The sequence below is a fragment of the Canis lupus genome, chromosome 27, assembly GCF_048164855.1.
Source record: "Canis lupus baileyi chromosome 27, mCanLup2.hap1, whole genome shotgun sequence".
In the NCBI taxonomy this organism is placed as follows: Eukaryota; Metazoa; Chordata; class Mammalia; order Carnivora; family Canidae; genus Canis; species Canis lupus.
The window spans coordinates 13,984,419-14,009,971 of NC_132864.1; the positions used below are offsets into that span (position 1 = coordinate 13,984,419).

General features: G+C 52.7%; 2 protein-coding genes across 8 annotated transcripts in view; one reads left to right on the forward strand and one right to left on the reverse strand.

The window, feature by feature from the left end:
* The first annotated feature begins 806 nt into the window (after window positions 1-806).
* RHOF (ras homolog family member F, filopodia associated) lies at window positions 807-17,762 on the forward strand. Of its 3 annotated transcripts, none has more exons than XR_012019170.1 (7): window positions 807-1,483; window positions 1,732-1,819; window positions 9,874-9,983; window positions 10,070-10,204; window positions 11,096-12,345; window positions 14,274-14,331; window positions 17,168-17,762. XR_012019170.1 is itself a non-coding variant. In XM_072802417.1 (5 exons), the coding sequence occupies exons 1-5, from the start codon at window positions 1,358-1,360 to the stop codon at window positions 11,258-11,260; spliced, it is 624 nt and encodes a 207-aa protein (XP_072658518.1). In that variant the 5' UTR covers window positions 807-1,357; the 3' UTR covers window positions 11,261-12,694. The 3 variants fall into 3 exon arrangements, 1 of the variants encoding a protein (XP_072658518.1); XR_012019171.1 differs by having other exon boundaries at window positions 11,096-12,257; XM_072802417.1 differs by lacking the exons at window positions 14,274-14,331; window positions 17,168-17,762 and having other exon boundaries at window positions 11,096-12,694.
* The window catches only part of TMEM120B (transmembrane protein 120B), a 47,747-nt gene continuing 32,780 nt past the window's right edge, over window positions 10,587-25,553 (reverse strand). For 2 of the 5 annotated variants that reach the window (XM_072802415.1, XM_072802416.1), the window contains 6 exons: window positions 19,376-19,441; window positions 18,413-18,474; window positions 16,898-16,990; window positions 15,146-15,210; window positions 14,742-14,810; window positions 10,587-14,351 (listed from right to left, as the gene is read on the reverse strand). In XM_072802415.1, coding sequence (XP_072658516.1) covers window positions 14,238-14,351; window positions 14,742-14,810; window positions 15,146-15,210; window positions 16,898-16,990; window positions 18,413-18,474; window positions 19,376-19,441 — 469 coding nt within the window. In that variant the 3' untranslated portion in view covers window positions 10,587-14,237. Of the gene's footprint in view, window positions 14,352-14,741; window positions 15,211-16,897; window positions 16,991-18,412; window positions 18,475-19,375; window positions 19,442-25,553 lie in introns of all 5 variants that reach the window. The other 3 variants (XR_012019169.1, XR_012019167.1, XR_012019168.1) reach the window with 3 other exon arrangements.

Genomic DNA, 25,553 nt, shown 5'->3' on the forward strand with positions numbered 1-25,553 from the left:
GTGTTCATGGAATTGCCAGGTTGGCGGTTACCTCCGTGAAGTAGTTTACCTGGTCTTTGCTGAGAACTTGGAAGATTGAAAATCTTCCCTGGGGGCCAGGAGATCGAGAATCCCTCCAACCCTCTCTGAGGAGACTACTCCTGCCGGTAGGACCCGTCTCACTTGGCCATGCCTCAATGCCGGCTTGCTGCACCCCGGCTCCGGGCGTCCCCTGCCACTCCTGACAACTGGCCTGGCTTACGCAAAGGACCGTTGGTTGGCCCAGAGTCGCGGGGAGGGAAGGAATGGGGGGCAGGGGCGACCTCAGCCAGCCGCCCGATAGTACCTGCACATTGTGCTCAATAAATAGCAGTTTTGGTCGGGGAAGTGGGAGGAGTGATGAGAATTCTTGAGATGAAGATACGTGGCTGCTGGCTGGCGAGCGCTTTATTACATTTCAGGGTGGGATGGGGGATTATCAGGGGTCCCAGTTTATCTTCACGAGATCTGCCCTGTCTTTCCCCAACCCTTCCTCGACGGTGTCTTCCTCGGTTCACGCCTCTGGCCTGTGCTAGAAAGAGGCTTCCGCCCGCGAGGTTTGGGGCCAACCCCCAAAGGGTGTTGTCTGGAGTCGTTCACCTGTTTTCCAAGCCGCCCGCCCCAGGGCGGTTGCCCGCCAGGGGGCGCCAGACGTCCACCTTGTGCTCTCGGGGAGGTGGGGGGTAGGGGAGGGGAACTGCTACTCCCCACCCCGCACCCCCACTGGCGCCCGTGGGGCTGGGCTGGGTGGGCAGCCGCGCCCCCCGCCCCACCCGCGCCGGCGTCTTGCCCTGCGTTACCAACCTACCTCGTGGGGAAACGGCCCAGAAGCCGACTGCCCCGGGCCACGCAGCTGAGGCGGGGCGACCTAGGGGGCTTCTCCTAGAGCTGGAGACCGAAGGCTTCTGGAACCCTGGTGCTGGGGCAACGGTCCGCCAATCAAAGGGCCCCTGTCCGACGGGGGAGGCCGAGCCGGCCAATCGGAGGGCGTCTGCCAGGAGGCGGGGCCTGCCAATCGGGGGTGCCCCGGAGGAGCGGCGGAAACGATCGAATCTGGTCGGTGGGGGGCGCGCGCCTTGACGTGCAGGCGGGAAAGCGGGAGCCGCGCTTCAGACCGAGCGCCCCCGCTTCCCGGTTGTCTGTTTCCCCGGGAATGAAAGGTGAACTGCGCGGGCCAGGGCCCTAACGGAAAGGAAAACAGGCCGGGAGGTGGGCCCGGGCGGCTGCCTGGCGGAGGCGCTGCCGGCACCCAGGGGGCGGGGTCTCTCTGGCCCCGCCCCGGATTGTTCAGCCCCCGCGGTCTGCCCCGCGCGGCTGCCAGTGCGGGCTGCTCGCGGCTATGGACGCCCCCGGGGCCCCGGGCCCGGGCCCGGGCAGGAAGGAGCTGAAGATCGTGATCGTGGGCGACGGCGGCTGCGGCAAGACATCGCTGCTTATGGTGTACAGCCAGGGCTCCTTCCCTGAGGTGAGGCCGCCGCGGGAGTGATGGGGGCCGGACTGCGGTGGGGAGACGGGCTTGGGCCCCCGGGGGCGACGGACGGCCGTCACCCCTCGCCTCGAGCCTGGACCCCGGCGCCCCGGCGTCCTGCGCGGGGAGAGGCAGTCGCCACCCCGGGGCGCCCCCTCGGGAGTTCGAGTCCAGCCGGGCGAGGGGAGCTGAGCTGCATAGGGTGACCGGGCCCCCGTGAGAACCAGCCGACCCCTCTCCGACAGGACTACGCCCCATCGGTGTTCGAGAAATACACGGCCAGCGTGACTGTGGGCAGCAAGGAGGTGACCCTGAACCTGTACGATACCGCGGGTGAGTGCGCCTGCGCACCGAGGGTCCCGGGTGCTCCAAGGGCTTCCCCCGCTTGGGTATCCCCCTCCGGGCATCCCCACCCGCCAGCTTCTGTGGGACTCAGACCTCCCATCACCCCTGACGGTCGCGGAGGGGCGCTGGCAGGGCGGCCTTGGAGGCTCAGAGGGCCCCACTCGCTCGTCTTTGAAAGGGAGGGCACTTGAATGAGGTGAGCTCCTCGGCCATCCTCCTAGCGCTAAGTGCTGAGAACCCACGGCTTCGTTCCCCTCCTTTGGTTCTAGAAAACCGTGGGCATCGCTTCTGCTTCCCATGGTTCCAGGATTTCGTGTGTTGCATGCTGTGGTCTCTGAAGATTCCGTGGGTTGCAGATCTGAGTCCCCTGGTGCTAGGATTCTGTGGGCTGAATTTCTGGGTCCTATGGTTCTAGAATCCTCTGAGCTACATATCAGAGCCTGTGACTCCAGGATTTTGTGGTTGACAGTCCTGAGGCTTCAGGGTCCTGTGGACATAAATGATGAGTTCCACACGTCTGAGATTCCATGGGCTACAGTACATAGTTCTGCAAGTCTGTGGTCTACACTTTTGTGCCTGTGATTCTAGGATTCTGGCTACAATTCTGTGTCTTCCTGGTTTCCTGGGGATAAACCAAGCACTGCGAAGGAACAGAGCTCTAAGTCCAGAATAAGGTTCTCTCTGCCACCTGCAGCTCCTAAGGCATGTGGATTTATGCTAATCTCACGTCAGTTATCAGTCCCTGCTGTGGGCTGTTGTGGGGGGAAGGCAGAGTGTCCTCAAGGAGCTTCCATCCTGCCCTTAATCAATCCCCTTCTGGGCTGAACCAGCATTGGAGGACAAAGGTCAAGATCCCTAGGTGGGACCTCACCCAACCTCTGTGACTCAGTGCTTAGTGGCCTGCGTGGAAGCTCGTCATCAGGTGCCCCGTCCACTGCCAGCCAAGCATTGTATGTATGAGGAGAAGTCTCCACTGGCCTTGGATGGAGCCCATCCCCCACCCCAAGTCTGCCAGTAGCATCTCCCATTCCACTCTGGAGAGAATCAGAACAGGGATTGTCCCATCCCAAGACCCCTCTTCCGTTCCTGATTTTGGCAGCCTTTACTGTATGGTGGGGTCCACCCTGTAGTGGCTTCTAAAGGACTCCCCCTTTGTTGGATGAGGGCCCTGCTTCCAGCCCTGTGAACTAAGAAAGCCAAAGGTTGCTGAGAAATTCCCTGGGGGCGTAACCATAAGAGCAGTAAAACTTACAGTGTGTCTGCTACACGTTTAGTTTCACATGCTTCCTGTCGGGGACCCAGGGAGGGGCAGGTCCATTAGCCCCGCTTTGTGGGTGGGGTGCTGGGGAGGCAGGGAGAGTCACAGGCAGGTTTTCATTCTCCTCTGTCCTTTACCCTCAGGGCCTCTCCTGTCAGATCCCTGGGCTTCACTGCTCATAGAAGCCTCCCCCATCGGACCTGGCACAGGGACCACTTCTGGTCTTTGTGGCCTCACCCAGAGAAAGATGCTCAAAAGAATTTTATCAGGGCAGACTGCTGTGTGGAGGTTCTAGAAAGTTTCTGTTTGGTATAAGGAAGGCTTTGCTCTCACAGCTGCTGTGGGAGGGATTGGAGGGGCTCCAGGCCCAGTCATCAGAGGCACATAGCCACCACAGCGATGATGATCTTCCTGCCACATGCTTTGGAATCAGACCTGGGCTTTGATGCTGGCTCCCTGGGCTGCGTGTCATCAGGGACACCTGGGCTTCAGTTTCCTTATCCATAATGAGGGCTAAAGTAGTCTTGAGGATTAAATTAGACCCATGTGATATGTAACACAGGGATCGGCTCTTGGGAAGGGCTAAACGTTGTCATGATTTTTAAGTCTCCCCCGCACGGCCCCCCCCACAGGACACTGGCAAGCAGGAAACAGAACTGGGGGTTGAACGACTCAGTGGAGTCCTAGGGAAGTAGATTGGCTTCATGGTCAACAGGACAGCCCAAGAAGGAATACTCAGGGAGAAAGAAACGTGGCTGCTCCTTCTGGGTGTGTCACTGTGACCCAGGAAGCCCTGTCACTAGGAACATGAAGGAGAGACTGGGTCATTCTTTCATATGCCAGTGCCCAGCACGGTGCCTACAGAATTAATGCAGAAGATATTTAGATGCAGAGGCGCCCTTGGAGCATAGCCTGTGTGATAAAGGCAGTGAGATCGTCTCCACCTGTGGGTGGATGGAGAACAAAAATAAGTGGCAGAAAACGATGGCCGGCCAGGGGACCAACTACAGAAAAAGACTAAGGAGGGTGAGGGGAGTGGCTGAGCTGGAGACAACTCTAGTAAATGTTATGTAGAAGGTCCTGGAACCTAATGAGCTAGACCTTGTGGTGGGGGTGGTACAGAGTGGTATCTTTCCAACCAATCATCGGTGACCAGAGCTCTGGTTCAGGGGTGACCCCTGGGAGGCTGAATTTCTCCATACCCAGGACCAGACCACAGGGGTCTGCATGGGAGGTCAGTCTGGCCTTGTCTCCATCCTACGGAAGCAGACACAGACTCCTTAGAGGTGAGAGGGTGGGTGGAGGGGTGATGGAGCTCTCAGTGCTGACAGGTGAAGGGGAGGCGGGCAATGTGAGCAGTATTGCCCTCGCAGCTGCTCCTGCTGGGGGCCCTGACACCCTTGACGGCAGGAAGCTGTGGTTCTGTCTGAAGTTTCCCGGGTGGAGGGGAGGTGGGGGTAGGTGGGATGTTAAGACACCAACCAGAGATGGAGCCCTCTGGGCCTTGGGGTGAAGTCCAGGGGTTAGGGTGGCACAGGATGGAATGGGGGTTGCCAGGGAAGTGGGGAGCCACAGGCCCCTTCCCAGCCTGAGATGGGAACAATAGGATGAGTGGGGTGGGGGAGGCAAAGGAGTTTTGCTGAGATGGGGAATCGAGGACCAGAGGGCTGTCTAGGAGCCAGGAGCTCTGGGGGCTCAAAGAGCTGAAGCTGCAAGACACTCCGGCTTCAGGTGGGAGCTGCCAAAGCCCAGCTACTCCTGCCCCCCACCCACCAGGGAGGAAACCCAGGTGGGCGGACCCCAATAGCAATAAGTGGGTTCCTCTTCTTGCAGCTTCCCCTTCTCATGTTGCCCTTGCCCCTCCCCTGACCAACGCCCTGATGGGAGCTGGGGACCAACTGCTGGGGATTTTGGGATCCCTGTAGCCCAAAGACACCCTCTCCTCAACCTAGCCCCAGGCCTTAGAGACTCCTACCCCTAGAAAGATGACTGCCACAACAGAGGTCCTTCCCACAAAGGAAATACCCTCATGCTAGGCAAGAACCTCACTTCCTCCCTGCCCCACAGCCCTGCCGGTGTCAGGAAGATGGGCCACTTCAAGGGGGAGCTGTGGCCCAGAAAACCTTTCCTCACTAGAAATAAATGCATCCCTTTGCACGTAATTCCATGTGAGCTCATCTGCAGAGGCCAGAGTGGGGCCCTAGTGTGCCCCTAGACCGGTGACTTGGCCCCTTTAAGCCTTGGCATCAGTGTGGGTAAATGGGGGAGGATAATGGTATCACCTTGTGGCTGGGGGGCCCCCTAAAGCTTGTGGGTTCAAAGATCTGGGGTTAGATCCCAGGTCCCCATCCCCTGGAAGTTCCTGTTTTAATAGTAACCATAGTAGCAGTCCTTCACCTTTGTCCAGCATTGCTTAGTCTATGGTTCCTTTACTTCCAGTATCAGGGGTAGGGTTATCACCCTCTTTGAGAGATAAAGAAACTGAGGCTCAGTGAGGGAAGGCACCCAGGTCACAGAATGTGAATCTAGCCTAATTCTCCCACACTCCACGTCTCCCAAGGGGACATGAGGTCAACAGCATCCAAGAATCCATCATTTGTAGACCCGGTCCCCACGTGGAGGTTCACACTGAATCTTGGGAAAAGTTGAGCCAGGCACAGTCAAGCCAGGAAGGCAACCTGGAGGAGGGAGCTAGGATCTGGGCTGGCTGCCCGTCCCCTCCCAGAGCTCTCCTCTCTTGAGATACCTGTGTTGGCAGCCTTTTGGTCAGGCCTTGGGCTTGTAGGGTAAGGCCCTCTTCCCACCCTCTGCAGTAGACTGAGAGAGAGGCACCCCCAGTAGTCTCACCTTCAGTCATCTGTCTTTAACAGAGCTTCCATTTAGCTGTGTGACCTCAAGGTGATTCACTTCACCTCTCTGTGCCTCAGTTTCTGCATCTGTAAAATGGGGTAACAACAGCCCTACCTTTTTAGCGTTGTAGTGAGGAATGATGAGTTAGTGCAGTCAGTGGGCTTCAAGTGAAGCCATGAGGAGCACGAGCCTTCATAAGGAGGGAGCTTTGCCGGCACGGATTGTTGATATTCATTCACTCTTCTTAGTGTTATTCTCAAGGCTCACCTGCTCCTCACATACCTATTTCACAGGTGAGGAAATCATTTGTAAGAAAACAAGGCCCAGAGATTGATTGCCAGTTGGGAAGTCTGGAGAAGTCTTCCTAAGAAAGTTCTTGGCAATTTGAGAGTGGCATGGTCAGCAGCTGACCTTAAGAGTTGAGGGCCCAGCTGGTGCTCCAGCTTGCAGGGACCCGTCCATGACCTTGAGAAAGGGCCCTCTGGCCACATGGGCTCCTAGCAGGAAGAACTTCCTCCAACTAGCTTACCTCCCAGGGTGGCTGCTTAAATTAACACAGGCTTTAGAAGTGAAATGCCCTTGCCAAAATGATCATTTCACCTTATTCACCCACCCACTCCTTTGTTCGTTCATTCACCAGTTACTGGGCTCACCTGTGTCCCAGGGGATATAGCCGAGGGTTGTACAGAGATGGCCCCTGTCGGCAGGGACTTCTGTGCTCATAGCAGAGACAAAACCAAACCGAAACCCAACATCAGGGAGCGACATGTACTCAGAAGAATAATAAAAATGTGGTCAGGCGTGGGGCAGCAGTCAGGAAAGCTCTCCTGAGGGAGGTGACATTTCTACAGAGACTTGAAGGGAAGGAGGGAGTGAGCCATGCTACTGCCTGGGCAAGAGGGATCAATGGGCAAGGGCCGAGGCCCCTGGGGCCGGGGAGTAGAGGAGGTGGTCAGGCCCAGTCTGACTTCCTCCTTTCACCCACTGCAGCCCAACTTCTGCCCGTTTCAGCTCTGCCGAAATCCTCACAGGCCAGCGTTGCTAAACGCCCAGGCACGTTGCAGCCCTGGTCTCTGCTGCATCTGACGGGAGCTGAACAGCTCTGGACAACCACTGGCCAGGCTTGACTGGAGGCCTACTAGGCACCAGGGATGATTTTTTTTTTTTTTTTCAAAGGACAGACATGGTGCCTGTGCGCTTACATGTTCCCTGGGGAGACAGGCAGTAGACCAGTCGGTGTCTGAGCACAGATGGTGGATGCCCAGGACAGGGGCAGTCCTCCCTGAGGAGCCAGCCAGTCAAGATGAGGGGAGCTGTTGGAGCATGAGGAGGCCCGTTTTACAACTACTGTCCATTCCCACCGTATTTCTAACAGGGAATAGACATATATGTTGTGCCAGGATTCAGAACCTCATCCTTATACCTCAGGCTCAGAACCTGTGTTTGCACAATGCAAAGTGAAATAGAGCATTGCTGCCTATCAGCAGAAGGAACACTCAACTGGCAACCGGGGGTTGAGCCCTGGCGGGGTCTCTTCTCTGAAGCTCAGTTTCTGTGTAAATCGAAATATTCACTTCCATCAGGTGATGGCTGTAAGGATTTCTTAACCGTTTGTGGACAAAGTGTATAGGGTATACTTTGTATAAAGTGTATAAGCCATAAAGTGTTGGTGTTGTGAAGTAGAAGACCTTATTTGACATTTCAGGACATTATTTGTCCTGAAAAGGGAAATAATGTGGATGTTCAGTCTGAATGTTTTAAAATAAAATGCTAAGAAGAGAATGGGGGAAGGGAGTAGGGTAAGTGTTCCAGGTGTGGGAGGACAGCAAGTGCAAAGGCTCTGAGGCACAGGAGTTTGGTGGGTTTGAGAAACGGTGAGGGGGGTGGAGCATAGGAGAAAGGTCAGGGTCCATGGGTGCCAGGTCATGTGGCACCTGGGGAGATGTTTGGATTTTATACAAAGGGCAGTAGGGAGCTATTGAAGTTAGTTTTCACTTGAGGGTAGAGAGGCAAGATCTTATGTCTTAGATTCAGCCAGCTGCTGGGTGGAGACAGGATTGTTGAGGGGCAGCAGCCAATCATGGGAGACCAGCCATGGCTTGGACGATGATGGTGCTATGCTGCCCAACAGAACTTTCTGCAGTGTTGGGAAGCCCTGCACCCATGCTGCCCATTACGGGAGCCACTAGCCCTGCGTGGCAATTAATCACTTGATCCCTGCATGGAGCCTGCTTCTCTCTGCCTGTGTCTCTGCTCCTCTCTCTCTCTGTGTCTCTCCTGAACAAATAAATAAAATCTTAAAAAAGAAATGTAGCTAGTGCAACGGAGAACCTGAATTTTTAATGTTAATTCATTGAAATTAGCCACATGGGGCTAGCAGCTACCCTATCAGACAGCATAGGTCTACAAAGACATGGACCAAGATCAGGAGAGGGGATGGTTTGCAGGAGATGGGCTGGCACAGCATCCTGGGCCAGGTTTCCACCATTGCACAAGGATTTCTCCAGCCTTCTGGTGATGAGGGCAGAAGAGTCTGAGTCAACTGGGCCCTGACAGCCCCTCACCCCCTCCACAGTGTTGGGAGGACTCTGGCTAAATGGTAGCATGGAGTCGTCCTGGCCTAGCCATTGTCATAGCTGGGAGTCCCGTTCATTGCACACCGTCAGGAGTCCTGGATCAAGAGGGAGAGCCAGTGGGAAGGGAGAGTATGGCAGTGTCCTGGCAGCAGCTGGGGGTCAGGAGCAGGATGTGGCCTGTCCTTGCGTTGGCAGGGAGGGAGCCGGAGGGCAAGCTGGCACCACACAGGCACCCCCAGGCTAGGGGGAGGGGCAGGGATTCCTGGGCCTCTGTGTCTGATATAATGGAAGGAAGTCACATTTCTGTCTTTGCAGAGGTGGCTGGGAAGTTGTCAGTGAGCCCAAGGGGCTTCAGTTCTCACTGTGGGAATAATAAAATATTATTAGTGTGGTGACTACGTGCATCATCCTGGGCTGGCTTCTGGACCAGGGCAAAACTACTATTGGCCATTACCAGTGAGATCTGAACTGGGCCTGTGGGTTGGGTTCGAGCACACCGCTGGTGGTGTTTGCTCCAGCTTGACATTTGTGCTACAGGCGGTGATAGAATGGGCTTCTTCTTAGAAAACCGGAGGGAAGTATCCTGGGGTGAAGCAGCAAAATGCCCGAAATCACTCTCCCCTCACTCTCACCGGTTCAAGTGTTTACATATACGAAGGGCAAGTGGCACAAAATGTAAATACTCAGGAATCCAAGGAAGGGAGTTTTTGGCATCCTTTTACAACCTTTCTGCAAGTTTGAAATCCTCATTGTAAAAAATACTTTTTAATACCAAATAATTAATAATTAAAATACTTTTTAATACTAAAAAGCATCAAAAAAAAACCACACCCAGCCTGGGTGTCTGATTCAGTGGTACAGGGGAGGGGCCAAGCACCCATAGCCTTGGGTCTCCCCAGGTAAGCCTGACAGCAGCTGTGCGGGTCCCCCCACCCCCACTCTCCTCCAGGGGTTTGCCTGAAGGGCAGGAGGAATGCAGCCCAAGGCCATGCACCTCTCAGCCTGGGGGTACCCTCCAAGATCCTGATCAAGGGGAGCTGATTTGGCCTGAGTCTGTTATCTTCCACCTGAGTGCCAGGGCCGGTGGCAGGGGGGGCGGTAATTGCCATGGACATAATTGCTAGTAGTTCCTCCAGCTTCCCCTGATTACCCTGTAATCAGATCCAGTTCTGAGCACTACATGGGTTTTATCCCCTGTAATCTTGGCTACTGTGGGCTGCCACCTGTCTTAGAGATGAGCACACCGAGGCCTTAGAGACAGAGTCACCAACCCTTCACCCCTTAGAGCCTAGAGGGGGGACTCGGGTGGACAGAGGAGGTGGTGCCTCCCTTACCCATTGCCTACTTTCCCATTTCAGGGCAGGAAGATTATGACCGGCTGCGACCCCTGTCCTACCAGAACACCCACCTTGTGCTCATCTGCTATGACGTCATGAACCCTACTAGCTATGATAATGTCCTCATCAAGGTGAGGCCTGGGGCCCAGCCAGTCTGCTTCAAGGGTGGGGGCCACGGATCTGGCCTCAGCCCCATGCATGTCCTCTCCCTCCACAGTGGTTCCCTGAGGTCACACATTTCTGCCGTGGGACCCCCATGGTGCTCATTGGCTGCAAGACAGACCTGCGCAAAGATAAGGAGCAGCTGCGGAAGCTCCGGGCCGCCCAGCTGGAGCCCATCACCTACATGCAGGTCAGGGAGAGGCCCCCCTCTCTGCTCCCTCCCCACCCTCGTACTCCCCCCCCTCCTCCCCCTCCTCCCCTACTTCACTTTAATCCTTATAACCCTGAAGTGCAGACTGTTAGCATACAGGGGGCTGGTGGGCACTGAGACCCAGGGAGGTGACACAGTGGTTAAGAGTCACACAGCTAACCTGCAGCTTCGCCGGGATCCTGTCCCAGTCACTCTGGCTCCAGAGTCTGAGCCCTTAACCACCATCCTGTTCCATCTGCCACATGGGATGGGAGGGTGGGCCTAGTTCGAACACTGGGTTCCCCGACCCGCGGGAGTCACAGGCAAAACCAGACCCTGCAGCTTTCTGGCTGAAGCATGGGACAATAAAAAGAACACAAAGGAAAATGAATAAGAAAGTTTAATAAAAAGGAATAAGTACTAATAAAAGTAAATTTTAGAAGGAGAGCTAGTTTTTACTGTCCTCGCCCAGCTCTGTTGCTTACATGGAGCTTGTGAGGAGGGACAAGGGAGAGGCATGCAGGAAGCCCTCCGTGTCTGGAGGCCTCTAGCTCTTCTCACAGGCCCAGCTGACACAATGGCTGGCCCAGTGGGCCCAGTTCTTGAGAGTTGGGATGCAGCTCCCTCTTCCCCTGACAAGGGATGAGAGCAGGGGGCAGGGCAGAGGCTGGGATGGGCTTCCCTCAGCTGCCCTTGGCCTTCAGGCCACACCACAGGCCCTTCCCATCCATCCACACAGGCTGCGGGGGCTGGGCCTGGGACCGGGAGGAGGGGGCTCCACACTCCAGAGAGCCCCGAAAGCCAGCTTCAAGTCCCCAGATCCATGAGTGGGGGGTCAGGAGGTGCCCCAGGCTCCAGGCCTCATCTAATGCAGGCCCCTCCCCTACCCAGGGCCAGATCGCCTGTGAACAGATCCGAGCTGCGCTCTACCTGGAATGTTCTGCCAAGTTTCGGGAGAACGTGGAGGACGTCTTCCGAGCAGCGGCCAAGGTTGCGCTCAGTGCTTTGAAGAAAGCACAGCGGCAGAAACAACACCGGTTGTGCCTGCTCCTCTGACCCCTCTGGGCAGGGCTCCCAGCCCAACGTGCAAGACTGACGGGGCCCAGGCTGCCAGGCCCAGACTGTACCCCCAGAACCTGTCCTATCGCCAGCTTTCCAAGGACACTTGGAGTTGGGTGTTTCCCCGTGCCTGGAGCCTGTGGCTAGACTCTTAGAACATTCTGGAGATGTCTCCTTTCTCAGCTGGGGCTCTGACCATGAAATCACCTCCGGGTTTACACTGGAGGTGGGCCGGCATGGAGGTGGGTGAGGATGCTGGACTCAGCCCCTCCAGACCCCAGATCCAGCGTTTGTCCCTAGGACTCAGGAGTACACAGCCTCCCCGCAGCCATGTGTGTCCCATCGCACACCGATAGGTCCTGCAGACCGATGCTTGAAACAAAGAACTACATCTGGTACGTGGATAAATGGATTTGTCAGCGTTCCACACAGTCCCCAAACCCACTGCTCCTGTGTCACCCGCCTCCCTGGGCTCCTGAGATAGGCAACTGCTGCATCCTCCGACTTCTGGCTGCTTTCCTCCAGGAACTTGGGGCCACAATGGGACAGGGACTTATCGGGACAACACAGGCACCAGCCCCGGACATGGGGGCTGGCCCCCGCCCCCACCCAGGACTTCAGCTGGGCTGCCATCTTTCCAGAGCTGCAATGGCATGTACACATGCCTGAGGGGGAGAAGAAACATTCTAAAAACTCAAAAAGCACCCTGGACCACCCAGGCAACCCTGGCTCAGGGGCTTGGCACCTGCAACCCCCCACTGCCCCCACTGCTGGAAGCTCAAGATGAAAACTGTCATCAGTTCTGAGTGGTCGTGGGCAAGTCACTGCCCTCTCTAGACTGGTTTCCCTATCTGCAAAACAACAGCACTGACTCATTTTAGTCATCAAGCTCCCTCTGTCCCTCACAGCCTCCACTTCTGCCAAGCTGAGACTATCCTGGCCTCCTGCAAGAACACTCAACCCCCAGCTACAGAATCACTGAACCATCTGGAAGGTCTGGGTTCAGAGGCATCCAGGAGTTTTTATTTTTATTTATTTTATTTTATTTTTTTCATCCAGGAGTTTTTAAACAAGTGCTCCAGGTGATTCTAATGCCCCAGAGATCAGAGCTGCTTGCTTCCTGAGTGAGCCACAAGTTAGCGTTAACTGAATACAGGATAATGGCTTGAGGTGGCTCCTGCCCTCCAGGGATCTCTTGCCTCAGCCCCCACTAAGCTTGAGCCTCTCTGAAGTCCTCTGCTAGAGAAAGACTTACGTATGCCACCCCATCCCACCTCACCCCACCCTGCCATGCCCTGGGGAGTCAAAAGAGCACTCAATCCAAGGCCTCGTGGACAAATGATGGTATAGGGCAGAGGTTAAGCTAATCATACTCTATGGACCAAATCTGGCAGCTGTGTGTTTTTGTAAATAAAGTTTTGTTGGGACACAGCCATACCCATTTATTTATCCATTGGCTGCTTTTGCCCGACAACTGCAGACTGGGTGGTTATGACAGATGATCTGGCCCTTTGCAGAAAAAGTTGGTTGACTCCTGGTCTAGGAAAAACCCAAGTGCCTAAGAATCAGCTCAGAAGACCCAGGCTGGAGTGAAACAGGACAGGTATAAAAGGGAGGGCTGGGGTCTGTGGCTCACTAGAATGCAAGCACCCCATCCTAGGCAGGCAGCTCAGCCTAGCCAAGAACTTTCCATTTTTCTAGGGAAGCAGAAATCTAGGTTTTTATGTAGACTCTTACTGGGGTGGAGGGGAAGTTTCCTATTTTAAAAATGTAACAATGAAAAAAGCTTAAACTTCCCTGAGGACCAAAGCATGACTATGGAGGCCAGTGAACTCTGGTCAGAGGGGTTTGTAGGGAGGTAGTTAAGGGTAACTGAGGCCAGTGTGGGAAGCAGTGGCAAAACACTCAACCAAACCTGCTAGCTTCTTCACCTGCCCCACAAATAGAGAATCGGATACAAGGTGACCAGCAGACTTGTCCTAGCCTCCCAACTGCCACCTCCAGGAGGGAGCCTGCTCAGACTCTCCCCACCACATTCCAGAACAGGAGGGAAATGGAGGGAGGTGGAGGGTGGGTGACCTCTGTGATGGCTTAAGTCTCAAACAGCGCTGAAGTTTGGGTCCCCCTCCCTGAGTACTCACTGCAAGAATTCCGGGAAGTGGGCTGAGGGGTGGCGGGAAGTGGGCTGAGGGGTGGCGGTCAGGAAGCCAAACTCTGAAGTGTCAAAAAAAAAAAAAAAAAAAAAAGCCCTCACACTACCCAAGTGATGCCAGGGCTGGGACGCCCCCTGGTGGTTGCAGCAAGCCCTCCCGCCCCCCTCCAAGCCCTCTGGAAGGGAAGCAGGGCAGCTGCTCTCCCCGGGGGTGGCAGGCAGGCTGGAGACTCAGGAATTGCAAAGAGCACAAGACAGACAGCGGTTCTCTGAGAACTTAAATACCCCCGGCACGGGGCAGCGGCGGCCAGGAGAGCTTACAGCAGGAGCAGTGTGCCCCGAGGAGGGAGGCTCCACAGGACACCGGGCATTTCCTTCCACCCGCTGGGGACTCAGCAAGTGGCAGGTCGGCACCCGGGCGAGGCACAGCTAGACCCCAACTTGAGGGACTCCCTGAGTCTTTAGGGCTCCCCCCGTCCCCACCCCAGGAAGACCGACCAGGGCTTGGCCCTGACCAGGAGGGCAGGGGGGGAAGACTGCAGATTAGGGAGCAGTCCGGAGGCCCCCGCCATGTTAAATAGGTCATAAATAGGGAGGCTGGAGCAGGTGGACATAGTGCCAACAGGCTGGAGTCACATTCCTCTTGTCTGCCAGGGACCCGGGCCTCGGCTCTTCTCACAGTCGTGCGCTGGCCCCTGGGCTGGCTGCTGCCAGTGACCACGGTCACTGTGGGGACAAAACCCGGCAGCCAGCAAGGGTGCCAGCTGGAACCCCCTGCAGTCTTGAACCCCGGGGGGCCGGGGGACATCAGGTTCCCTTGGCTCACGGCTTCTTCCCCTTGTTTCTGTTCTTCTGCAGCTTTGCGTGCACAACTTTGAGTGTGGTCAGAAAATTGCCAAGGAAGAGGACGAGGAATGTGAGCGCCAACACGAACACCTGGCAGGGGCAGGGCCATGCAAGGAGATGGGGGAAGGGTGGCAGGGGGAGGAGGGGAAAGGAAGAAAAGGGGGAGCCAGCTTTGATCAGCTGCTTCTGTGACCTCGCAACCCTCTTAGAACAAGCCACTGGCAAACTGCAGAGTTCCATCCATAGAAAGCAGGGCTCTGGACCAAGTGCATGAGTCCTCAGGGTCATGCAGGGCCCCGAGGTGGGGACACCCCCCTAGCATTCAGTAGGGTTCTCAGACCACTTAGGGTCTCCTGGGCCCCAGGAGCAGGGAGCTCAGGGCACAGGGCCCCATGGTGGGAAGTAAAGGGGTGGCCGAGGAAGCTGGCTCAGCCTTCCCCAGGACCCCTCGTCTGCCCCACCAACACACACACACCATACCTGCCATTCTCTGCATTCCTCATGGCTGGAGAGCTCAAATAACGTGATGGCATTGTACAGCTGCCAGAACTAGAGAGAGGAGGCAGGCACCACTTACCCCATCGGGTTCCCCTGGAGACCCACATGGGGAAGCCCAGGGGGTGGACCAGGCCCCCAGCTTCTGGTGTCCACCAGGCCAGAGCAGCCTGAAGATCTGGGGCTCAGTATGCTGGTGCTACAGGCCACTGCTGGCTCCTGCCTCAGCATCCCAGAGCACAAGGCACAGACAGGGGCCATGTCTGCTCCAGGACCCTGTGGGATGCTCAGCTCAGGGACAGCTGGTGAATGAGGGAGAGGCCTGAGGACCTTTTGTTCCCAGGGGTCAGCCCAGAACAGGGGATACCCACAAACTCCAGGGGACTCACATGGCCACAGAACAGGAAAGGCAGAAGGAAGGTGAGGCCCCGCCACATCCAGGACTGGAATCCTTCTGTGGAGATGAAAGAGGAAGTAAAGGGTCTGTGTGAGGGGGTTCAGTTGCTCCCACAGCCCCACCAAGCACCTACCACCAAGCCATGCCAGTCTCCGGAGATTAGCCACGGGGGGGGGGGGGGGGGGAGCCCTCACCTGTCATCAATGGGTGACACTCAACTATGAACACCACCCAGAGAGCATGTAGAACACCCGTCACAGGCATGACTGCTCTCATGCCTCGAGTCACCATGAACTCCTAGGGCTTGACAACACTTAAAGAAAGCGAACATGCCAGGCACTGATTTTTAATCATATATTTAATTTGCACAGAATTTTGCAGTTTTTTAAGGATTATTTATTCATGAGAGACAGAGAGAGAGAGAGGCAGAGACACAGGCAGAGGGAGAAGCTCCCTCTGCAGGGAGCCTGATGTGGGACTCGATCCCGGGACTCCAGGATCACGCCCTGGGCCAAAGGCAGACACTTAACCACTGAGCCACCTGGGCATCCCAGAATTTTGCATTTTAAAATGGACTTTTGCATGTATCACTTCAACTGCATCTTGACAAAGTAGGGCCTACTCTGCAGAGTAATTCAGTTGAAATGACCATCTCAAAAGATGACAGAATTTTATTAGTTTCCTGTGAAAGTTGAGACAAGAGCTCTCTAAGCTCTTTTGACTGGGGACTTGATCCATGAGTTAAAAAAAAGTTAAGCACACAGGTGCCTGGGTAGCTCAGTCAGTTAAGCATCTGACTCTTGATTTTTTTTTTTTTTTTTTTGACTCTTGATTTCAGCTCAAGTCATGACCTCAGGGTCTTGAGATCGAGCCCTGTGTGAGGCTCTGAGCTGGGCGTGCAGTCTGCTTAAGATTTTCTCTCTCCCTCTGCCCCTCCCCACTACATTCTCTCGCTCTCTCTCTCAAAAAAAAAAAAAAATATATATAATAGTCTAGTACACATTCCCGATGTATATATGTGTATGTGTCTATACATATTTATATGTAGCCATATTATTATTACTCCTCTTAAGTAGGCTCAGCATAGAGCCCAACTCAAGGCTTTAACTCATGACACTGAGATGAAGACCTGAGCTGAGATCAAGAGTCAGATGCTTAACAGATTGAGCCACCCAGGCGTCCCTATATGTAGGCATATTATACATGCACAACAACACTATGCTTATATAATTATGTATATTACAAAACACAGGCAAAAAAATAGACATTTAAAAAGAATAAGACAGGGGATCCCTGAGTGGCTCAGTGGTTTAGCGCCTGCCTTCAGCCCAGGGTGTGATCCTGGAGACCCAGGATTGAGTCCCACATCACGCTCCCTGCATGGAGCCTGCTTCTCCCTCTGCCTGTGTCTCTGCCTGCCTCTCTCTCTCTCTCTCTCTCTCTCTCTGTGTTTCTCATGAATAAATAAATAAATTTTTAAAAAATAAGAGTAAGACAGAAGCTAGCATCAAGGCCTGGCACACAGCTGGCCTCAGGCTTGTTGGCTGGAACAGAATCCATCATGAATTATGAAAAGCAACTTAAGTAGAGGCTGGCAGCCCTGGCTTTGTGGATGGTAGGTCTTGTTACCTTCTTACTGGCTCGTGCTCCCAGTGTTGGGAGTTAGTGGTGAGGTCTGAGGGAGCAGGGAGGGACCAGCACTTGTCCCCCACCCCCCCACCCCTCCCCAGGCTGGGCTACTCACCCACGGTGAGGTCCAGGTGATTCCTCTCCCCCAGGGCGCGCAGCCTGTAGAGGCAGCCCCTCTGGTAATAATATTGCAGGAACTGGACACAGCCTGCAGGGGGAGCACAGCGCCCAGCTCAGGGTCTGGAGGACTGGGTGCCTCCGTGCAGACTCAGGGGTCTTCCATGCCCAGAGGGTGCAACCCTCTCAGCCCGAGAGAGACACACACACACACACACACACACACACACACACACTTCAGCCTGAACCTACTTTATCCCTTATCCAGAATACAATGGGAGCCGGTTATCTGAAGACCCAACTAAGCACCAATGAGGTTAGAAACTTCTAGAACAGATGCTCGCTGGAATGGTGGCACCATGCTGGGAGCTGTGTGTAATGCCAAGACAGCAAGAGACATTTTCATAAAATGGGATACTTAGTAGTTACTAAAAATGAGGAGACAGAATGCCATGTATTGACACAGAAAAAAAAAACCATCATTATTGTTAAAAGAAAATAACAGGTTATACGCAAAGCTATATGTATAGAGATCCCAGATTTATAAACTACAAAATGCAGTATATACGTATATATGAATAAATGAAAGGACTTAAATCTATTAACAGTGATCACTTCTAAGGGTGAGATTATATATAATTTTCATTCTCGGCTTTGTTAGAGTTTTCCTTAAAAATTAAATTGTGGGGGACACCTGGGTGGCTCAGTGGTTAAGTGTCTGCCTTCGAATCAGGGTATGATCCCGGGATCCGGGATCAAGTCCCGCATGGGGCTCCCTGCATGGAGCCTGCTTCTCTGTGTCTCTGCCTCTCTCTCTCCGTGTCTCTCATGAATAAATAAATAAACCTTTAAAAACAATTAAATTGTATTTTTGTATCAGTTATATGCACACAATAAAATTCAAAGGGAACAACTAGGTATTTGGTAAAAAACAAAACTCTGTCCCTATCTCCAACTATCCAAACTCCTCTCAGAGGGGACCCCTAGGACCAATTCACTCATATAAATCCAGAGCTGTTTTTTTTTTTTTTTTTTTTTTTTTTTTTTTTTTTTTAAGATTTTACCTTTAAGCAATCTCTATACCCAATGTGGGGCTTGAACTCACACCCCCAAGATCAAGAATCACTCACCCTACCGACTGAGCCAGCCAGAAGCCCCAAGCCAGAGCTGTTCTTAAATGAAAAAAAGAACATATACTCTATTTCCATTTTGAGGTAGTGCCCCCAATACCACTCAGTTCCCAAACATCACCATGGGCCCAGTTGTGACACAGGGAAGAAAAGGCAGTGATGGGGGCTCCTAGGGGTGAGGGTGGTCAGGCCGCCCCTCCCCCAGGAATCGGTGGTGATCTGGGGGCAGACGTCCCTTTGCTGGATTTCTGGGACCCTCCCCTGCCCCAAGCTTCCTTCCATAGACACACCCCTTACAAGGGAGGAGGGATGACAGGGGTCTCCAAGGCAAAAGCCCCAGGAAACTGTGTTCCCTTCCCCAAACCTAGATAAGAGGCACTCACTCTGAAAAATGGAAAACGCTAAAAACTGATTACGAAACTTCTGATAAATCAGTCCGTTAGGCCTGCAAAGAAGTGGGGAAAGCAAAGGTGAGGTATGCTGTGAAATCAGACATTCATCCCTGCCCCTCTCTATTCCAGCTAAGAGAAGTAAAGCTTTTAATTAAAAAAAAAAAAAAAAAAAAGTATTTGGGCAGTCCAGGTGGCTCAGCGGTTTAGTGCCACCTTCAGCCCAGGGCATGATCCTGGAGTCCCGGGATCAAGTCCCATGTCAGGCTCCCTGCATGGAGCCTGCTTCTCCCTCTGCCTGTGTCTCTGCCTCTCTCTCTCTCTCTCTGTGTCTCTCATGAATGAATAAATAAGTAAGTAAGTAAATAAATAAATAAATCCTTTAAAAAATAATTAAATTTTACAAAACGTATTTAAGTAATCTCTACACCCAACATGAGGCTTGAACTCGTGACCCCGAGATCAAGAGTCAGATGCTCCAACTGGGCCTGCCAGGCACCTCAAGAAGAAAAGCTTTTAAAATTAAATGGAAAAAATAAAATAAAAAATAAAAAATAAATAAAATTAAATGGAGGTCCTGATTTCTGCACCAGTGTCCCTGGGGCTGGGCCAGGTTACTTTTGTCATTGTTCTTTAAGCCCATTCTAGAAGCAGGGGGCCTGGATCATCATTCTGAAGCCTAAATTCTTGCTGATCCCCACTCCCTCTGTCTGTCTCCTTTGGAGCCTCATCTGTGTCCTCTTTCTGTCACTGCTCCCTGCCAGCTGTGTCCCCACTAGCAGGCCAACGGAACACCCCCAGAAACCTCCCAGCTGGCCTAGGGGATCCCTGCCTCCCGGCTGGCTGTAAGCTCACACTTTCCTCCTTGGCCCAGAAGTCAGCCCAGGCCAGGAGCCTCGAAGGTGCCCTCTCGTCCACTGCCAGCTCCCTATTCACGGGCCCCCATGAGACACTCACCAGGTCAGCATCACTCCAGAGAGGAATGTGGACACGTAGTGATGAGACACCCACCAGCCTTTAATTCTTGGAGAAGAAAAGGAGAGGGAGTTCAGGTGTGGAGGGAAACACAGGTGGCTCATTCCCAGTCTATGAGCCCATGCATGTGTGCATGGGCTACTCTGCAGCCATGAAATAGATCCATGCCATGATTTCAGCCTTTCCTCTGTCCCCCAGAGCTACACAATCACACACAAACCACTCGCAGATTAGCCAGGAGACCCACAGAAGCACTCGGGCCTCCAATGGCTTCCCGTGGCCCTAAGCACGTCCCTCACCACACCCCAACTTCAAGCCCCATCTCCCTGTCCTCTCCTTGAACCTGCCAAGCCCACTGCTACCTCAGGGCCTATTATGGACTGAATTATGTGTCCCTCCACCCCCGCCCAGGTTTCTATGTTGTAGCCCTAACTCCCTTAGGGCTAGCTAGTACCTTAGAATGTAACTGTATTCAAAGACAGGAACTTTAAAGAGATAATTAAGGTTATATGACATCCTGAGGGTGTGCCGTCATCCAACAGGGTGGGGTCCATGTAAGGGGAAGAGACACCAGGGGTGGGTATGCTCCAGAGAAGAGGCCACATGAAGACAAGGTGGGTTCTGCAAGCCAAGGAGAGGCCTCAGGAGAAACCAATGGAGTTGGCACCTTGATTTTGGACTTCTAGCCTCCAGAACTGTGAGAAAATAGATTTCTGTTGTTTCAGCTCCCCCGGCCTGTGGTATTTTGTCACGGCAGCCCAAGCAGACCAACAGGGACTTTGTACTAGCTATTCTCTCTGCTCTGAGAACTTGGCCTGCCTGGCTCCTGGTCCAAATTCAAGTTTTGGACCAACTGTCAACTCCTCCAAAAGGCCTTCTCTGACTACCTTATCTAAAACAGCCAGGCAGCCCCACTCTGGATCACATTACCCTGTTTTATTTTGTTTGTGGTGCTTACCACTGTCTGAAATTATTCATTTCTTCCCTTCATGTGTACTCTGAACCCTTTTCCCCCTTAAATGTAAACATCAGAAGAGCAGGGATCTTGTCTGTGTTCTTCATTGATGTATCTGTGACACCTGGCTCAGAGCAGGTGTTCAGTAAGTGTGTTGAATAAACAGCCCACACACCCACACTCGCACAGAGCTGTAGCTACCTCTGTTATCCTGCAGACACAGAGAAAGAACACACACACTGACCTCGCAGCATCTCATCATCCCAGATGCACTTTCTCCCTGGGAGCCCACGACCCGGGCTCATCTGCTCCTCTACCTACAGCAGGCCCTGGCCCAACCCTGGCCCTTGTGTGTCCAGTGTAGAAGCTGTGGGAACCGTTTTCAGAACCCAGTACCCCCTTAAGGGCTCTCACTTCACAGCAGGGGAGGGAGCCTCATTGGCACCCCCTCCTCAGTGTTAAGGTTCCAGCCTAGGATGAAAGTTGGACCCTCAAACCTTTACCTCTCCTGGCCTGTCCAGCCCCTGTCTCAGAACTCTGTGGCAGAGAACACAATGTGGCAGCGATCTGCTTTGCCAAATGCAGCCTGGGAGCAGCAGGACTCCTTCCTCCCAAGGACTAAGCAGTAGAAACTGGGTTCCCCAAACCCTCACTAATGCTAGATTCCAAGTTTTAAATTTTCTGCCAATCTTATTAGTGAAAATTAGTGTGTTGTTGAGGTCTTAATTTGGATTGTCCTAATAAGCAGGTTTGAGTGGCCTTAAAACCTTCCAACCAAAATGCAGATCCCATGAGCAGAGACTGGATCTTACTCATCTCTCCTCTTTGCAGTCCCACAATAGATCTGGACATAAATCAGGGGTGCAGGCATGGCCTGCAGAGGCCTCAAGCATTATGGTTAGAAACAAGGTTTCACATGGCTCTTTATTCCCAGCATTAACAGCACCCAGCAAACAGTACACACGCAATAAATGTTGAAATGATGTCCAGGAGGTGTGGCTGATGAAGCAGCAGCTGGTCTGATGCCACCAGCATGGAGGAACACGGTAGGACATCCACCCACTTCTTTGATTCCGGTTCCTCCCATCCCACCATGTCTCTGGGTTGCCTGTCAATGTCTACAAGGACCCCTGGCTCTCATTCTCTGACAGAAAGAGGCAGATAACCCCAGCCTCAGACTTTCAGCCTGAAGAGTACCCAAGAAGCCTCTCTGAAACCACTTCCCCCTAAGTTCTCGCAGAGCCACACACAAGCCCTGGAAGCTTGGCCAATCCTGTGCTCCTTTGTCCTATTCCCCAAAGCCCCCCTGAAAGATGCCCCCTCCCCGTGTGGGAGCGGCCAGAGCCAGACGCAGTCTCTGTGCTGCAAGCCTGGCAGAGCAGCAGCTTTTCATTGCACAGCCACAGCAGCCAGAGCCCAGCTCTGACAGATGCCCCCGGTAAGCAGGGCTCAGCGGTACTAGGAAAGGCTAGAAATTGCTTCTTCCCTGGCACGGTGTTCTCGAGTTCCCTCATCCATCTGCACACGCCAGAGTGCTGGGCTGCTTTTGTGCACATGTGTGTTTATGCAACTGTTCTGCTATAACTTAATTCAAATATCGTACAATTCACCCATTTAAAATATACAAGTCAGTGGTAGTATATTCAGAGTTGTACAACCATGACTACATCAGTTTTAGGACATTTTTATCACCCTCAAAGAAACTTAGACCCATTAGTGGTCACTCTAATGGGTGACCAAAGAAATAAAGTTTGCAGGGGCTTATGGGCGATTTAATGAGCAGATGGTAGATACCCAATGAAGAGCGGTACACACCCAGGCACCGTGTAGGAATAGCATGGCTTAGCATCTGGGAATTGTGTCCGAGGATACCACGCCTCCTTTCAGGACACCCTAGCCATGTTTGCACGTGTGCACGACTTGCAGGCACCAGCAACTATTCATCCGCAGACTATTTCTGGCTTTGAGCTCCAGGTCACGTGGGTGGGTGGGGGACCGGCTTCCACACTGTGGATCCCTCCATCCTGGCCACCCCTGCACGGCTTTATCCTAGGAAAGGCCCCTATAACTGCCAGTTGGCACCAGGCACCCATGGGCTGGCTGTCCAGAGAAGCTAACACGATCCCTGATTCATTATTTATTCTGGGTGTAGAGGACATCTGCTGTCTTGCCTCTCTGTCAATCACCCCACCTCCACCCCATCCCCACATTCTGGTATCACGCCAGGCTTCTCCTTGGGTGAACCACCTCATCCCCACACCGAGTCTGGGTGGCTGAGGGCGAGATGACGGGACATACGGGCACGTGACTCAGAGGCAGCCAATCAGGACTCTGCATCCCTCCGGCCGCACCGATTAGCTCAGGGATGAGCAGGTGATCTCGGCAGCCGAGCCAATCAGAACGCTGCCTCGAATTACACCTGGATCTGCGGAGGAAAGAGCCCCTTTCCTAGGAGATTGCTGAGCTGGTGCGATGCTGGCCTGGGATGCTGGAAGCCAGCGCTTCCAAGGAGCAAGACTTCAGGGAGGAGGACTGTTAACATTGTTGGCGCCCTTTTCACCTCCTTGAACCATTAATATAAGGCATACTTAAAAGGTTTTGTGGGTTCACTTTCAGGGCGCTGCAATAAAGCAAGTCAAATGAACTTCTGGTTTTCTATAACTTTCCTATCAAAGTTATGTTTACACTATACTGTAGTCTAGTAAGTCTGCGATAGCATGTCTAGAAAACCAATGCACAGACCTTAATATAAAAATATAGGGATCCCTGGGTGGCGCAGCGGTTTGGCGCCTGCCTTTGGCCCAGGGCGCGATCCTGGAGACCCTGGATCGAGTCCCATGTCGGGCTCCCAGGGCATGGAGCCTGCTTCTCCCTCTGCCTGTGTCTCTGCCTCTCTCTCTCTCACTGGGTGCCTATCATAAATAAATAAAAATTAAAAAAATAAAAAAATTTAAAAAAAATAAAAATATATTGCTGAAAAATGCTAACCATCATCTGAGCTTTCAGTGAACTGTAATCACTGGTCACATATCACTAATAACCATACAATAATAATGAAAAGGTTTGAAATACTACAAGAATTACCAAAACATGAGACACAAAATGAGCAAATACTGTTAGAAAAATGGTGCTGATAGACCTGCTCGACACAAAGTTGTCACAAACCTTCAATTTGTAAAAACACACATTATCTGCACAGTACAGTTAGACAAGGTATGCCTATATATGCCTCTCCCCCATCCCCGTCATGTGTACTCCTATCAGGTAGTTTCCCTCATTTGCAGGGTTTGCAAGGGAACTTGATTTGATTATTGTGCTGAGCTAATGAGCCACAGCTCTTGTAGTCATTCCAGAAGATAAAGCACCAAGCCTACCCTACCCATTCCAGATCCCAGATGCCACCACATCCAAATCCTTGCCCCAAGTGAGACCAGAGAGATAGGTCCACAGGAACAGTGCCATTAAGACTTGAGATACTTGCTGAAGTGTTAGGCAAATGAGGCCCGGCTTTGGAACCCCACTTCTGTCCCCCAGTGTCCCCCTCCCCATTTTCCTGGTGTGCCCCACACTTGCAGGGACCTCCACTCAGGCTTGTTCCTTTCCTCCTGGTAACCACACACACCCCCTCCCACTACAGCTTGTACACTAAAGAGCTGACCAGAGTAACTCTTACTAATGTGTTAGTTACAGTTAGAGTTGTAGCATGCCTCTGAAGACTCTTAATATGAGTCCAGCAGAAGGATAAAACTTAAGACTGACAGTAACCCCATGGGGACAGGAAGAGAATTCATGACAAGGAGGCCTTGCCACTTGCCTTGGCCCTCTTCCCCCACTATCTACCATCCTGGCTCCCCTCCGACAACACCCAAAAGCAGAAAGATACTATTCACTAAAATTAAGGAAGACTATAAATGTTATTTATTTGGTAAGATGTTCTACTTCAGTGTTTCCCAAAGCATGGGGTATGTACCACCAAGTTTTAGATGACACTCCAACGTAACACTAGCTGATACTGAACCACATGGTGAGAGGTCATCTTTTCAGTTCTTTGTTCTCCTGATTCAGTCAAGGAGAGAGTCTCTTCAATAATGCCTCTCAAGGGACACCTGGGTGGCTCAGCAGTTTGGTATCTGCCTTTGGCCCAGGGCCTGATCCTGGAGTCCCAGGATCCAGTCCCACGTCAGGGTCCCTGCATGGGGCCTGCTTCTCCCTTTGCTTGTGTGTGTGTGTCTCTCTCTGTGTCTCTCATGAATAAATAAAATCTTTTTAAAAAAATGTCTCTCAAGATCCACTAATCTTCCCTTTTTACATACATGTGCACGCACAGAGAGATAGCAGGCCTCAGGCTCAGAGCCTTCCGGAAGCAAGAATAATTGACTCCAATAAGTTATATGAAGAAAACAAAAGGATATTTTTACACTACTTCCTCTTTCCTGCAACTAATGCTGGTTTTCCATGTATGGTGATGAAATAAAATTTCCTTTTAAAATAAACTAGTACTTAAGTTAGAAAAAAAAAAGGGGGGGGAGAGGTTGCTTTAAAATGTGAAAATTATCATCCAGATGGTACATGGAAAAGGTAAAAATGACAAGGATGGGTCAAGAATGCATGCTGTTTGAGAAACACTGATCTCTTCTAACAGGCTACAGGCTATAGGGCTGTATAACTAAAAATCACTGGGCCCCTGGTCCTTACCTCTAGGCTCTACCTTCAGGCTAAGGCCCAGCAGAGCAGGGATCTGCCATAAGAGAACACTGGGCAGAAAAGTGAAAAGGTGGCAAATTATTTAGGGGTTTGCAGTATGCCCCCAGTCCTAAATGCATAGTTCATAACAATTCCTTACTAGTGTCCAGGAGGAAGGAAGCAAGAAGGGGCTGGGAGATTGTTACTTTCCATTTCAGGGAAAAACACGGAACAAGCATGGCACACACAGATGAAACAGCTACCCCAAAAAGGAATCAGACCTATGGAGAATGGGTCCTGTAGGTGCCAAGTCTAAGGTATTAACTGGGCCCCCAGACTCTCCACTCAGAGATAGGAGAGGTAGAAAGGAGAATAACAAAATAGAGAGGCTCCTTGTATTTGCAGGCCTTCAGAGGTGGGGACCCTTGGTTGTGTGATTCACTCAGCACCATGGAGGCACACTCCCCCCAGAGGGCTGTGAAATAGCCCAGAGAGGGGACATCAGTTGTCCAGGGCTGCAGA

Excerpts from the sequence above, each read along its gene's own strand:
- RHOF (XM_072802417.1), top strand. The coding sequence starts at position 1,358 with ATGGACGCCCCCGGGGCCCCGGGCCCGGGCCCGGGCAGGAAGGAGCTG. Across the intron at positions 1,820-9,873 it reads GAACCTGTACGATACCGCGG|GGCAGGAAGATTATGACCGG; the intron begins GTGAGTGCGCCT and ends TTCCCATTTCAG. Across the intron at positions 10,205-11,095 it reads AGCCCATCACCTACATGCAG|GGCCAGATCGCCTGTGAACA; the intron begins GTCAGGGAGAGG and ends TCCCCTACCCAG.